This window comes from Heterocephalus glaber, unplaced genomic scaffold, assembly GCF_053883595.1.
Source record: "Heterocephalus glaber isolate CG9 unplaced genomic scaffold, H.glaber_assembly_v1.0 deba00000621, whole genome shotgun sequence".
Lineage (NCBI taxonomy): Eukaryota > Metazoa > Chordata > Mammalia > Rodentia > Bathyergidae > Heterocephalus > Heterocephalus glaber.
The window spans coordinates 19,289,058-19,305,297 of record NW_028258153.1 but is presented as its reverse complement, the minus strand read 5'-3'; the positions used below and the strand labels follow the sequence as shown (position 1 = coordinate 19,305,297).

Sequence of the window (16,240 nt, the reverse complement as noted above, 5' to 3'; positions counted from 1 at the left end):
TTTCATGCTTCCTTTCTCGTGGCTTTTGCCTTCTTTCTTCACCTAAACTTGGCTGAACCCGTATATTGATATATACTCTAGTGCCACCATCTCACCACAAAATTCATGAGTCACATTGGAAGGAACATTGGCATATGCCAGCCAGTATCACATCCAACCTTCATTCAGACAGCTACAACTTTGTCCCTAATAGGAAACACTTATTTTAGAAAATGAGACACATTAAAATTTACTCAAACTGTCTTTATGATTTTAAGAAGAAAATGGTAGTTATTTTAATTGCTCTAAAAGGTCAGACTTTATCTTACCTTCTCATTCCAAAGGTAATTATTAATCTCAAATCAGATGTTTTGACTCTTGAAGTGAAGGTATGCATGTTTTTTATTCATTTTAATTACTAATTTCACTATTTTCCTAGCATATTTGAATGATATCATTAAATCTTTCAAATTTGGATGATAATGCCTTTAATAGGAAGATCAAAAAGTGGCTTTCAAGGCTGATGTACACTGTGTGACTGCATTTGTTGTGTGCTGTAGTGGTCGCCCTGCGGGAGGAAGCACTGACCGCATCCAGAAACTACGAAAGGAGTATTATCAAGCTCGAAGGGAGGGCTTCCCTTTATATGAAGATGATGAAGGAAGAACGAGGCCTTCTGATTATGATCTTCACTGGGTAAGCCCATGCTTGATTTGAATCATCAATTCCTCTTTATTGAAATAACTTACAGCAAAAGAACATGGTCAAGTATGTTCTGTGCATATCAAGTTATGTTGAAATTCCTTAGGTTTTATGCATATGGATATTATGCAAATGATAGCGGTTTTCTCCCACAGACATTGCTTACATCAGTCCAACCTTATGGGTTACATGGTGCTTCTAGCTGCCTTCATGCTTACTTCTGGTTGTATGCTGTCTGGTTTGGAGGTGAGCAGATGGCAGCTACTTTAAAGACAGAGATTCTTTGCCACCATTCAGAGAGCCCAAATCTTTACCCTCCTCTGGCCTCAAACACTTCAGCCAGCATTAACAGACTGCAATGTGAGCCCTCTCTCCTTTGGAATATGGTTATTAGAAGTAAATTTCTGAAGATTATTGTCAGAGATGTCAATTTTTCGTATATTAGATCTGAGCAACTCACATTCCACCAAGCTTACCAGTATACTAGCATTGCTTTGTTTTGAGATAAGGGGAGATTTTGGCGTATCTTTCAACACACAGGGAACAGAAAAGATTATTGTAACCACTGAAAATATATTCCCTGGGTTTTCTCAGAGTAGAATGATTCATTTTCTTTTTGTCTTTTCCAAGAAGGTAAGTCTGTGCTTACAAAATACACTTTGCTGGTGACCATTCACGAGAATGTCCAGAGGCGGTACATAGGTGTTAGATGACATGTAGCTGTCAGATACTCAGAACAGTGCCTGACATGAACCTGGTGCTCAACAATCATTAACTCTTCATACTAACATTATTGGAGCAGATCTGAGCATGATCATAGAGTGTCCTAGCTATGATTCCTTCTCACACACCCTTTTTGACAATTACTGCCTTCTGCTCCAGATCTGAGTGCTATGTTAAAAACAAAACTCTGCCATCCTGGAGCTCACTGAAGACAGCAGCTCTTTTGGGAGCCAAATCTATTCAAGGGAAGTTTTCTCTCCTGGATTTCACATTCATATTTATGCTTACAAGATCAGGAAAGAGTAAGTAGAGTCCAGAGAACAAGTGGGTCCCTGCTCGTTTTCACATCTGTATTTTGTCAGGTCACATAGGACACACAGTTGGCAAGTCAGTTTCAAGAGACACCACTGTTGGGAAGAGCAACTCCAGCCCACAAGATTCCTGCTTCTTGAAAACAGAGTTTAAAAGCACTAACCAGAGGTTCACAGTGAAGACTGGTGACTCCAAACCAAGTGGCAACAGCCTCTTTGGAGATAGTTCTAGTAGACTGTAGATCAGAGCAAGCAGCTATTTGTTAATTTTATTACAGGTGTTAACATTAAAAAGAATGACATTTACAGTGCTGGGACAACTTATCTCTTAGAGTCTAGGTAGCAGAAGAGAAAGATTTCCATAGAATAGCAGATTAGATAACAAATTTAACCTATGTTCAACTTGATTGAGATCAATTTACTGCCTTTGACAAGAGATTTGAGCAACTCCTTAGGCAAGGCTTGGCTCTCTTAACAAAATAAATGAACAATACCATAAAGCAAAGTTATTTCTAAGATACCCAAAACAGAACACCATGTCTAATGCATTGAGAAGTACCATCCCCAAACCACTATGAATCCCTGTAAGCAAAATAAGAATGAGTTTTAGATTAAGCAGTCCTGGTCATTTTGACTTTATTTTATATTATTTCCTTAATTCAAGGTGAAAGAATGAAGACGCTTAATCTTCTAGAGACTGAATGTTTCTTCTGACTCTCACCAAAGCTAAACTGGATAAACTATTCCCTTGTGTTTTTCCTTTTTTAATGATCCTATTTTTATGCCAGGCAAATGTGTAAGCAGGCAATCTAGCAAGTAAAGAAGCGTCTCTATTTTCATTTGTGTTTCCCATGCTCCGATGTGCTGTGCTTTGCCAAAAGTGACTGATGCTATAATTCCCTAGACAGTTGGGTCCAAAGCTTCCCAAAGGGATGCTTGGGAAATGCACTGTCATAAAAGATGAGTGTTCTTTGTGATCGCCTGCGATATTCCAAAGCAGGGATTAGGATCTCCGCATCCTTTCCTTTCCTCTCCCCACACCAAGGAAAACACTACTACCTTTTGTTTAGCAGAGGCCTGAGAAATTACACCATTGACTTGCTACTTTTTGGAGAAATCTATGAAAGCAAGTTTAGAAAGTTAACATTTCACTCCTGCCAGCCAGCCATGCCAAAGCAGCTTTTATGACAATGCAGTTTCTAGATTAGGCTTGTCCTCAGCATCACAGGGATACTTGTTAATGTCAAACCAAATGGCTGAGAAAAGGAGGATAGGAGAGGCCCCAGGTGCCTTTCCAGGTGCTCAACAAGGTTTCTGACTCAAACTTTAAAAATAGGTCATTGACTCTTACTGCTTTAGTAGATATTAACACATTGCAAGTTTGCTAATAAAATCCTCTATAGCAGCACCATCAGAAACACTTTCATATACTTGGAATTCTCTAAGTCTAGTAACAGGTCAAGAGGCCTAACAGATGTTCTCCTGAGTCATATTGTTCTGGGGACCTTCTGAGCATTCAAGAAGGAAGTAGGAGGGAAAGTTACCTGACAATTACGGTTCTCTCTTATTATTGGATGATGGAGTTGTTGGTCCTGAGACCCCTACAGATATCAAAATCTGCAGGACTCATGTCCCTTAAATGAAATAATGAGGTATTTCCATGAAATCTACCCATATTCTCCCATATACTTTAGGTCATCTCTAGATTATTTATAATACCTAATACAATGTAAATGCTGTGTAAACAGTTGTACTGTTCTGTTTAGAGCACAATGACAAGAAAAATCTGTACAGGTTTGCAAAAGTGCATTTTTTATAAATGTTTTCAATCAGCAGTTGGTTGAATCTACATCTATGTAGCATCCACAGATACAGATGACCCTGTGTGTTCTTACTAAAAATAGACCAGAAAGAATAAAAGTAGGCTCCCAAAAGTCATCAAAGTGAAAATGAATAATTGCCTGACAGATGATTAGGATCTAGGAATATTTGTAAAAGGCAGCCTTCTCAGTGGGAAGGATATCTTTCTTTGACCTTCTCTGGACTTTCCACACCTTCACTGGCTACCCTCTATTACACATGTTAAGTGACCTGAGCCTAAGACTCCTCTCACTATTTCTTTTCTTCATTTCTCCTCTCTTTGCTCTCTATCTCCTATTCAATTGCAACCCGTATATTTGCTTGATCTTAATGTAGGCTCGTTGTTGGTAACAATAGTATGACACTCTCTGTCTTGGTGGAGCTCAGAATCTAGCTAAGAATACAGACATCTAAGCCAAAACACCATAGAACAAGAGTTCATATGACAAATGCCATTGTCTAGAGAGGTGTAAAGGAACCCAGAGAGACCAGTAGAGTTTGAGGTGTCAGGGTCTGCAACCATTTGGAGGCAGGGTACTGGGAAAGCTATAGAGACAATTTGAGATTTACTTCACCCAGAACATTTTTTTTTCTTGCAATGTGGTCTTAGTTTTTGCTTTCCTTTATTTGCTTTCCTTTTCCAAGAAAACTCCTGATTTATGCACTTCATTTGTCTTAAAATAAATGCACACAGATTGTAATATTTGTAAATATGGACCTGAAACCTTAAAAATCTTTTCAGCCAGTCTGTTTTGTAGCAGTTTTCCCATTCAGGGTCTAAAAAGCTGTAAAGAACAGGTAGAGAGAATTTCAATGGCTCCAAGTGAAACGCCCTGGTGAGCTGTTATAGGCCCAATTAAGTAAGCAAGATATGCGAGCTCTGAAGTGTTAATATTTGCCAAAAGAAAACATGGTCTCTGTTATCTGCTGGTATTTTATTTTCTGTAAAACTTGTTAAGATTGTCACAGTCCTCTGGCAACAGGCTGCCTTTTTTTTGTTGTTAGTAGATAAAGATTACCTGCTTATTTAACAGAAACGTGAACATTCTGAAAGTAATTTCAGAAATGGGATAGCTCTGAAATTTACTAAAAATATTAGTACCTTTACTGTTATTTTTTTCTAAGAGCTACATAGCATATGTCATTATTCCTCCTATTCTTTTTAACTTTTTGGCTAAATTAGAAGTCTGCTTACCTATAAGAAGGTGTGTAAACGAATGACAGACTCACTGAGAGAGAAATAGGGCAAATAATTCCTTTCACAATACCATCCAAAAACCTGAAATACCTAGGAATCAACCTAATGAAAGAAATCAAAGACCTCTTCTCTGAAAACTATGGCACTCTGAAAAGAGAGATTGAAGATGATATCAGAAAATGGACAGACATCCCCTGCTCCTGGGTAGGAAGGATTAATATAGTGAAAATGGCCATACTTCCAAAACTGCTATATAGATTTAATGCAATTCCAATTGAGATCCCAGCAGCATACTTCATAGACCTCGAGAAAACAATCCAAAAATTCATTTGGATCAAGAAGAGACCCAGAATAGCAAAAGCAATTCTAGGTAACAGAGACATGGCTGGGGGTATCACAATCCCCAACCTGCAACTATACTACAAAGCTACTGTGATAAAAACAGCATGGTACTGGCAAAGAAACAGGCTTGAGGACCAGTGGAACAGATTAGAAGATGCAGAAACAACACCAGACACACTCAGCCATCTCATCTTTGATAAAGGAGCCAAACACCCTCAGTGGAGGAAAGATAGCCTCTTTAATAAATGGTGCTGGAAAAATTGGGCTTCAACTTGCCAAAGATTAAAACTAGACCTATATCTCTCACCATGCACTAAACTAAAATCAAAACGGATTAAAGATCTAAATATTAAAATAGAAACTCTGAAACAGTTGGAACAGAGGTTAGGTAAGAACTCTTGAAGACATCGGTGTAGGAAAAGATTTTATGAACAAAACCTCAGTTGCCCGTGAGCTAGCACAAACAATCAACAAGTGGGATCTCTTCTTATTAAAAAGCTTCTGCACAGCAAGAGAAACCACCAGCAGTGTGAAGAGACAACCCACAATGTGCGAAAAAATCTTCACCTGCTCTTCCTCAGACAAAGGTCTACTATCTCGAATCTATAAAGAACTTAAAAAGATCAGACCTCCCAAATTCAAAGACCCAATCTGAAAATGGGCATCTGAAATGAACAGACATTTCTCAGACAAAGAAGTAGAAATAGCAAATAAATACATGAAAAAATGTTCAACATCATTGGTCATTCGAGAGATGCAAAGGAAAACAACGCTGAGATTCCACCTCACTCCAGAAAGAATGGCTGCTATCATGAAATCAACCAATAACAAATGCTGGCAGGGCTGTGGGGAAAGAGCAACCCTGCTCCACTGCTGGTGGGAGTGTAGACTGGTGCAAGCTCTCTGGAAATCAGTATGGTTTCCTCAAAGAACTAGGACTGGAGGTTCCATTTGACCCCACTATTCCACTGCTGGGGATCTTCCCCAAAGAATTAAAAGAATCATACCACAGTGATATATGTGCACCCATGTTCATAGCAGCACAGTTTGTGATAGCTAAAACTTGGAAACAGCCCAAATGCTCATCAACTGGAGACTGGATAAAGAAAATGTGGGGGTTTTTTATAAAATGGAGTACTACTCAGCCATAAAAAATGAGTAATTAGAGATATTTATAGCTAAGTGGATGGACATTGATGCAATACTCTTAAGTGAAATAAATAGGACACACGTGTAAATACTGAATAGTTTCTCTGGTGTGAGAAACTGAAAGTGTAAATAAGGACTAAATGTATAATAGGTAATGTGAAATAGGAAGAAAAGGGGCAAAGGCGAAGGAAGTGGGAGGGCTAGGGGAAAGGATAGAAGGGAATGGGATTAATATGAGAAAATGGAAAAATATGAACAAAATCTTTGTAAATAGGGAGGACTGGAGGGGTTGAAGGGAGGGCTGGCCAAGGGTGAAAAATAAGAACCAAGAGAGACTATGTAAAGGTGCAAATTTCCAATGATGAATGTCATTATATTGTATACCTAAAATGTACCAATGATTAGAATGAATAATTGATAATGTAAAATAGGAAGAAAAGGTCCAAAGGGGTAGGGGTAGTGCGAGGGGCAGGGGAAAGGAAAGAAAGGAAAGGAAAAAATGATGAGAAATGGAAAAAATGGAAATAAAGTGTTTGTAAATAAGGAAGGGTGGAGGGCCTGAAGGGAGGGCTAGGAATGGGGAAAAAATAAGAACCAAGATGCATTATATAAAGGTATAATTCCCAATGAGAAATGGAATTGTGTTGTATACCTACAATGTACCTATAAAAGAATTTAATACAAAAAAAAAAGAAGGTGTATAAAGACTAGAATGGGAAGAGATGACATTTTTTTCTACATAGAAAAAATGAGAGAGAAAACATCTTAAACTCTCATGTTTATGAGTTTACACTGTCCTAAAAAGCATGGTACTACATTTTTCTGGCAAAGGGGATTACCTCAGGTAGATTGTGGTTGGAATATACAAATGGTTAGAGGAATAAATGAAAATCTTTTGAACGATTTATTCATCCTATTATGAAGATGGTCGAGGAGCCAACCTGAAGGAACCTACTTAGCAGCTGATCTCACAGTTAAAGATAAATCCAATGAATTCTGCACTTGAAGTGAAGGGAGAACAAGAGACTGAGATCATGATAACCATCTTAAGAAAGAGATTTAAAATGGGTGTACAATCACTGAGAAAGTACAAAAACCACCCTAAGGTTATTTTCTAAACACAGACATGACATATGTCTTTATGTCCTGTCTGACATAAGTTGAGACTATGTGTGTTTTCTTTGTCTGCTTCTAAAAGGAATCTAATAAAAACTAAGGACACTGATGAACAATTCTGATTAATTGATTGGCTCTTATATTGCAAAGAACTGAAACCTAAGTACACTGGCCTAAGCAAGAAAGGAAATTCCATTGGGTCATATAAAAGAAGTCCATAGACATAGCTAACCCCACCCAAAGCTGAATCTACCTCCTCCAGACACCTCTCTCTGTCTCTCAGCTCTGCTATGTTCTCTGCAGGCATCTTTCCTGGGGATCATGGCAAGATGACCATCAGCAGCTCCAACTAACAACTCTGTGGCAAGAGTCTTGCTCCTAATAGATCCAGGAAAAGTCCTAGAACAGATATTTAATGAGCTGTTCAGTGACTTGATTGACTCAGCCTAGGTCACAGGACCAATTCTCCTGGCCAGAAAATCCATACTAGAGCTAAACTAGGATGAGGTCACAAATCCATCCCTATAACCAGAAAGTAACAGCCAAGCTCACACAAACTCCATAGACAAGTGTAGGTGAAGAGGGAGACCCCAAGGAAATCAAGCTATTTACCAAACTTTGAATTCTAATAATGATACAAAAATTGTCATCTTTTTACATTTTAAGAAGATACAAAAAGGCCTTTATACTCATGTACTTTCCTGTTTAGAATTAAAAACACCTATTATCAGTCTCAAATTTGCTACCACTCTTTGCTGACTGAAAAAGAAAGAAAATTTATTTTTGCTATGGGTCCAGTACCTTTGAGCTATCGCAGGAACCCAGAAGAGTTCACTTGAGTTCTTCATGAGAAATTACCATACCTCTGAATTTTTAGTTGCTTAGACAAGTGATGTTTTAATTCACCTCATACCTAGGAATTCATCCCATGAGAAGCAATAGAATTCTTTGAAAGGACTGAAGGCATTCTCTTGAAGTGGAATTGATCTATCTACATCTTTGTACATTGTTGTTTGGTAGCAAGCACATACTCTTTTGTTAAAAGCTTGCAGAGATGAGTAAGTATAAAGAATGCAGAGACAAAACGTAATTTGGTTCCTTCGTCAGCTTTCCATTACTATAAGAAAATACCTAAGGTGACTATAAAGAGAAAAGGTTTATTTTGGGTCGCAGTTTTAGAGGTTTCAGTACATGACCCATGGGTCCCCTTGTTTTGGGCCTATGATGAGGCAGCACATCATGGTAGGAATTGAGTGGTGGAACAAAACTGCTTACAACATGGCCAGGAAGCAAAAGTGAAGAAGAAGGGGCCAGAGTACCACAGTCTTTGCTAAAGTCACACCCCCGATGATCTAAGCCACTCCAACTAGGCCCCACCTCTCAAAAATTCTACCACTTCCCAACAGAACTACACTAGGGGCCAAGCCTTTATCACATGGGCCTTCACTATAGCTGTTCCTTCCACATAGTAACACCCGCTTTTCACAAGATGTGAGCTCTGAAACTCCATGAACAGTACCCCCACTGATCTATCAGGAGATCAGTGTTTTCTCTTAGTTCCTACAACAGCTGCCCTAAAGAATGGAAGAAGTAGCATGACAAAAAAAACTAGAGAAAAAACCCACTAAGTCTATGAACTAGAAAGGCCCGAAGTCTGATTGAACTTGATACTGGTGAAACATCAAATGCCACATGAAAAGTGGAATTTGCTCACTTAGATTTCAGGAAGTACTAGAAATTGAGTAGAAAAGAAATCAAAATGAATTAAAAGATTTCTTTTTTTGGTGGTAGTGGCTTGTCCCTTTTATATTTCAACATGGCTTTTAGAAGACCACACTGACATATAAGCTGTATGGGAGAACTGGAATATACAACATGTGAGTGAATCTGTAACTTTTAAACATAGCATAAATCATTTTGAAAGGAGACAACATGTGTACAGGCAATCCTCAACACAGAAATAAACTGTACCAGAAACCCATTTAGAAGTTGGCAGTTGAGATCTAGGAATGGATTTTCTGACAGGAAAAAAATATTATTTGTTGTTAGGGTCTGAAACCAGCCTACAAAAGTCTGCTAAAATCCAAAACCTTTGTCCTACTCAGAAGAATTACCTCAGAGCAGGAACAGGGAGCCTTGTGAAATAGGGAAGGTGAGGGACATCCCTTCTTCCCACTTTACTTTTCTGTAAGCCTTTACTGTCTGCCCATCTTTAAACGTGTCTCCCAAGTTCCTTGACCCTTAATTGCCCTTATCTCCCCATCATGGCACCCCATTTAAGCTTACTCTTTCCTAAAAGTATCCCCAGAGTCTCATGTTACCTCTATACCCCGTTCCCTAATAAAGTTATTCTCTCAGTAGTTTTGCTCAGCAGTGTTTTGAGGAACAAATAATCTGGCCCAAAGAGGTCCCAGGAGAAGTCCAGGAGGAGGGATGAGAAAAGCAGCTAATGGAATCTGCTCCTGTTACAGAACTATAAGTTTTATTCCTGTTTCCTGGTCTCCTCTCCAGCAGCCTGCATTGTCTCCGGCACTTCTCTCTTCCAGTGTGGAATCCAAGCTTTCCCAGACCTCCCTGTCTGAGCAGCTTTCTATGGTAATGTCCTGATTCTGACAATGGCACTGATTTTTCTTATTAGTGTATGTTTGCAGTACATAATGAGTTCATTCCTCATAGGAAGTTGGTTCATGTGCATAACACATCTCAATTCTTTTTACTTCCCCTCCCCTCCCTCACTCCCCTCTCTCCATCTCTAGATTCTCTTCCCATTTTCAAAAGATCTATCTCCCCAATTCCTATTCCAGTCCTTTATTTTGCTCTTTAAATTATTTATACTTTGAGTTTCTCATATAAAGAAACTATGTGATAGTTAAGCTTATGTTTTCAATTTATTTCACTTCACATTATTGTCTCAAGGTACATCCACTCAAATGTATTCTTCTTTATGGCAGACTAGTACTCCATCAGTGTATAATACTAAATTTTCTTTATCCACTCGTCTGTTGGTGGACATATAAGCTCCTCCTAAGAGTTAGCCATTATGAGTTGTTCTGTTCTAAACATGGATATGCATGTATCACTGTAATATGAAGTCTTTAACTGTTTCAGGAAGATACCTAGAAAGGCAATAGCTGGATCAAACAGAATTCCTATTTTTAGCTTTTTGAAGAATTTCCATACTGATTTATACCACGGTTGAAGTAGTTTAGGTTCCCACCAACAATACAGAAAGGTTTTTCCTTTTCCCCACAACCTTGCCAACATTTGTTATCTTTTGATTTCCTGGTGATAGCTCCACTTTCTGGAGTAAGATGGAGTCTCAGTGTTGTTTTAATTTGCATTTCTCTGATGACCAATGATGTTGAACAGTTTTTCGTGTATTTATTGGTTGTCTGTACTTCCTCTCCTGACAAGTGTCTGTCTATGTCAATTGAATGACATTGATTTCTCAGTAAACTTGTCCTCACCTCTTCCAAAGGGAGCTTTTTGCTTCTGCATCTGCCTTCTGTGGCCCTTTGGACCAGTTTCTGTAACTAACATGGGCCATGACTGCTCCTCACCCCTGCCTGCAAATCTTCCCTGGAGATAGCCTGAATGACTCCTGCCTTGCATCCGGTCTAAGACACATATGTCCTGAGCTTGAGATACTTATTTAGAAGTCAGCAGATATGAAAAGCATTTTAGGGTATTGCAAAAGATCACAGACTGTATTACTTATAACAGGGTAAATTTGGGCACTCTTCTGTGTCCTATAAAACTGAGATAATGTACTATCTTATAGAAGTATGGTAATAATATGTGCATGATTAGATGTAAAACACTTAGAATGGTAACTGGTATGTAGGAAGCATTTAGTAAATGCTTTTAAATGATGTTCATGCTGAAGTATTTAGAACCAGTTTGTTCTATTGGCCCGACAACCATTCTATCTTAGTTCTTTTGGGAGCTTCTTAACCTCTGATTATTCCAAACTTGGGGACTCTTTACAGCACACACTGCATTGTGGGAGGCCTTCCATTACCAGTGAAATGCCCACCATCACTTCAGGCAACAATTGTCAGGCTTGCTTGTCCGACACTTTTGGCAAATTCCACTGGCCCAAAAGGTCAATATGTATTTCTCTCTCCTCCCCACACATACTCCCCCTCCCCAAAGTCCACTTCTTTTATCCTTGACCCTGGGGGCACATCTAATCTCTTTAATGAGTTTATGCTAAAATCAAAGAGGAGAAGAAAGTTGACTTCAAGCTGCTTCTGCTTTCAGCTCTGTGAAAGCCCTGAAGCAAAGAAATACCAGGGTCCAGTTAAGGGCTCAAATAATAGGGAGTGTAGAATACAAAGAGAATATATACAGATTATTTACTCAAGAATTTTTACTACAACCATATTTATTACAACCAGATTATTAATGACAATGTCATCATTTATTCAGTGCCAACTCTACACTATAAAAAAGTGTTCCATACAATAATTCTGAGTTGGGTATCTATCATCCTGTTTTATAGGCAAGAAACCTAAGGTTCTGAGACCTTGCTTCATTCAAATCTGCACTAATTCCCAGCAGAAAGAGAATAAAAGGGGAACTCCTATAACAACTATTTTAGATACTTTTTATGTAATATATTTGAAAGAAAAGGAATCTCCTATATTCTATTCTTGAGTTTTCATGTAAAAGCACTATAAAAATTGTTTGCTTCTTCTGGTAAACTACTCTTTAATTATCAGTCTTAATTTTTTCAAACCCAATATTATCAAACCAAAACCCAAGTTTAGTGTTGTTTCATCAATTCTCTTTAAAAGTGTAAATGAAGTCATTCTTTTTTGTGCTGTAATCAAATAAGTTAGCCATCTCTGGCCCAAACCCAAACCTAAATAGCAAAAAGCAGAAAAAAGCAAGTTCAGAGTCACATTATTTTTTCATAATATGTCCAGAAAAGCCCTATGCTATACTTACGTTAGAATGAAAAAAGAACCCTTTCTGCTTCTAATGAGCAATTAATTCCAGTTCAGGATGTCGAGTTTTAGAGTAAGTTAAGTTTCCCCAAACCACAACCGTTTATGTTGGATCATGGTTGAAACTCAAAATTCCAACTTCTACAATAATAACATTCTTTTCTTCTACTGCAATGGGAGAAATGATCATTTTATGTAATATAGGGGAAACCATAGCAGAAACTCCTATGAATTCCAGATTTCCTTAACCATTCTCAAAGCTGTTTAAAATCAGTTGGACATTTTATATTTTAGCAGAGCTCAAAAGTCCTAAAATAAATTTTGAGTACTAAATCTATAAAATAAAGATGTTCGGCATACAGGATATGAAAAACCATCTAACTGATATTGGTAGCACTTAAACTTGACAATGAAAACTCCATGCAAGGGATGTTTGTATCCAGATCTTGTAGCCCAGGACGTCTTCTAGCATAGCTTTCTGACCAATCAAGTCACTATGGCAGGCATCTTGTTCTTTCTGTTTAAAGAAATTTTTGACTCAGAGTCAATCTAAAGGTTTATATCATTTGGTTCTTATTAAGTAGTAACTAGTCTGGTGATGGGAAAAAGAAAATCCACAGAAAACTCCACTCTCGAATAGACAGGAAGTACATTAGAGTCAAAGAAAACCCTAAAATGAGACTAATCACTATGGCAATATCAAAATTACCATTCTTCACAAGAATGACCACTTTTGAACACAATTATAATAACATAAATCAGAGTCTGTGACTTTACAGCCCTCTGCTGAATCTCATCAATCTCACTGTGCTTCATTTTGAGTTTGAAATCACAGTGCTAATTTTCAGAGTGTTTATGAGAATACACAAGGGTTGATACCACTGAATTTCAGGGAGACTGACAGGAAAACTTTGCATTTACTCAAGTAAATGATCTAAGAAGAAAGACTATAATGTTATTATTATAAACTATTGAACAGTTTCTTTTTTACTTTCAAGATAAGACTGTGGTAAAGTAATGGAGTACTTGAGTTTTATCTCCTTGAAGCTTTCCTCAAATGCTTTTGCTTGTTCTATGTCTTCTTTCACTCAGCCTATTCCTATTCAATGCTTCAGGCAGCAAAGCCAAAGCAGCACGTGAGGGAAACATATTTTCTGCAATTGTTAATTCATTTGTTAGTGTATTTCTTCAGTGAATAATTAGCAATTTATATATTCCTAAGAAAGTGTATATTGCAATCATCAGCACTTAGCTACAAGGAAGGTGTGTGTGGGTATGGATGTGTGTGTATGTGTATGTAAAAATATTAATGTTTTGAAGTTTCTTCAGAGAAACAGTAGGAAATCTTGTATGAGAAAGACATTCATGATCATGGTCTGATGTTTTTTCCCTAATGAACCTTCTGGCTCACTCTATAATCATGGATACCCCCAAACCATGTGGAGACACCTCCATTTTTCAGTTGTTTTCCTATCATTACTAATTGCCTGAGTCCCAGATTGTTTCTAAAGGGCAAATCTATTTTAATTTTAATTTTATATCTATCAGCTACTTCCCCCAAACCCTTCATCTTTTTAGTATGGACCAGGCTTCCTGTTTTTCATGCAATTCCCTTTACAGTAATTTCCCAGATTTAAACTGTCAGGCAGCATTTCAGCACAATGTACTATATGTATGTGTGGCTATTAGGGAACCAGAGACTCACATTCCAGAGAGGGAAATCATGGTTTCACAATTAATGTGAAGGATGGCAGGAAGAAATCTTTTAAAACAGTACTTAAAATGAGGATTGGGGAAAATATGCTATTGGTAGTTAGAAGTTTGTGGTTCATGTGTGGTTATAGAACTATTGTGACATTTCTCAACTTCAGAAAGTGGGTAACTTTCTCCTTTCTCAAAAAGAAACAGATAAGTAAGATTATAAAATGTAAGCCCCAGATATATGATGATGGAGGTGGGGGAGGTGACAAAGAGGAAAAACCTGACATTTTGTTCTAAGCATTCAATATCTCCCCTTAATTGATTCATAAGTGAAAATTATCCAAAATTTGAGTACCTCCCCATTTAGGAACTCTTAAGACTTTTCTAGCTTTCTGGAAGATTTTTGTCTCCAAAATAAGAAGAAAATCTATTCATACCCTAGCATTAATTAAGGAAAAGAATAAACCCGTTTTCGCTTATGTTATGTCACTTGGCCCCAGGACTAGAGAACAAGATTTCAAAGTACAGGGCTGGTTCATCAGACATTCATTTATTAATTCTTGAGACCTTTATTCAGTGACAACTTTATGCCAGAAATTTCCTCGACTCTGAGGATTCCAAAGTGCATAGGGAGTTTGTGTCTGGTGGGTAAGGCAGACAGGAAACATAATCTCAAATATAATGGGATATTTAGGAGTAGTTATGCAGGAAGAAATTGATAAGTGAGTGGATAGGAAAAAGAGACTGACCAAGAATTAATAAGATAGATTTCCTTTTATCCCTGTGAAGTTTTCCCTTGTGTGTTTGGCCTTTCCTTTTGTCTGCATTTAAAGCAGTCTGCCTCCAAGAAAGCTACTACATCTAAGCAATTGCCCTTTCTAATTTCCAAACAAATATAAAGTGGCTTTCAGCATATGTTCCATAATGATACTTTTCTTTAAGTCCAACTGGTGTTTTTTTGTGTATGGCATCTGTCCCAATTACTAACCAAGATCAGCTGTAGAAGGTAGTTCTTCAAGCTGTGTCACAGCTTATTAGATGATCATGAAATCAATTATTTGGTCACTATTGTCATGTCTAAATGATTTTGAAATAGAATACCTATATCAGAGAGCATGGCTGGTATGTATATCAGAGAGCTAGTAAATATGGGATTAAATGAAAATTTTTTCATAGCTAATGCATGTCCACATATATAAGCTGGGTTGTGTTGAAAAGTCTTTCTATGGGTTAGGATTTTAAAAGACTGAAAAACTCTTGTGTTAGACTTTAAATTCTTCATCTGGTTGTTTCCCATTCACTTATAAGAATGCACATGGTACTTGTTTCATAATAGTCATTCAAAGAATTTTTTAAATAAACATTATTGCATTAATCCTATCTGAAGAATATTGTAAATGCCACAGTGTTTAGTGGATTATATCTACATATCTAGATCGATAGACAGACAGATAGAATTTGCACATATTTTAATTAACTTTAGTTTAACAGCCAATGGTTTTATGTAGCTCTGAAATAAACATATTAGAGAAAATTAGTTAAATAGTGAGAAGTATCTAGCAAACCATGTGGGTATTCTTGGCATATTCTTGGCTTTTTTATTTTCCTGAACTTGACTATTTTTCCTTTATAGTTAAAATTTTATCTAAAATAAACTAGGTGTTGGTAAAGGTGATAAAATTAAAAAGTAAATAATCTATTATCTGACCACTCAAAAATCAACACTGGTTATGTTTTATTTTCTTTTATATATACACACATACACACACACAAAACACACATGCATATAACATGTAGTGATTAAGTTGGAATCCTTCTGAGTATATTATCTAAGTAACTTTTTTATTTTCTACTATGTTGTGAACATGTTTCATGTTATTAAAATATTCTTCAAAAATATGAGTAATGATTATTGCACAATATTTTCAAGAAAGGCTATTCTATAACTGGTTAATCACTTTACCATTAGGGACATTGAAATTGTTTACATCATTTCTTATTGAAAGTAATATAATAATTAGCTTTACAAATCAATCTTTGTATTCTTATTTCTTTATAAGTTAACATACTATTTGATTTTTTTTTAAATTTTGTATAAATTACTCAACTTGACCCCAAATAATTTAGTAACTTCATATTTACCTAGCAACATGTAAATTAATACACTGAATAAATATGAATGGTCTATTTTATATATGTTTCATAGC

At 37.0% G+C, this 16,240-nt stretch overlaps 1 protein-coding gene across 25 annotated transcripts in view; it reads left to right on the top strand.

Annotated features, from left to right (window-relative positions):
• The window catches only part of Pard3b (par-3 family cell polarity regulator beta), a 1,069,040-nt gene that overhangs the window by 956,757 nt on the left and 96,043 nt on the right, over positions 1–16,240 (top strand). For all 25 annotated transcript variants that reach the window (XR_015449088.1, XM_087205812.1, XM_004851169.4 and 22 more), the window contains one exon: positions 540–675. Coding sequence is in view for 24 of the 25 variants with exons in the window: in XM_087205812.1 (XP_087061938.1) it covers positions 540–675 (136 nt within the window). In the remaining variant the exon portion in view is untranslated. The remainder of the gene's footprint in view (positions 1–539; positions 676–16,240) is intronic.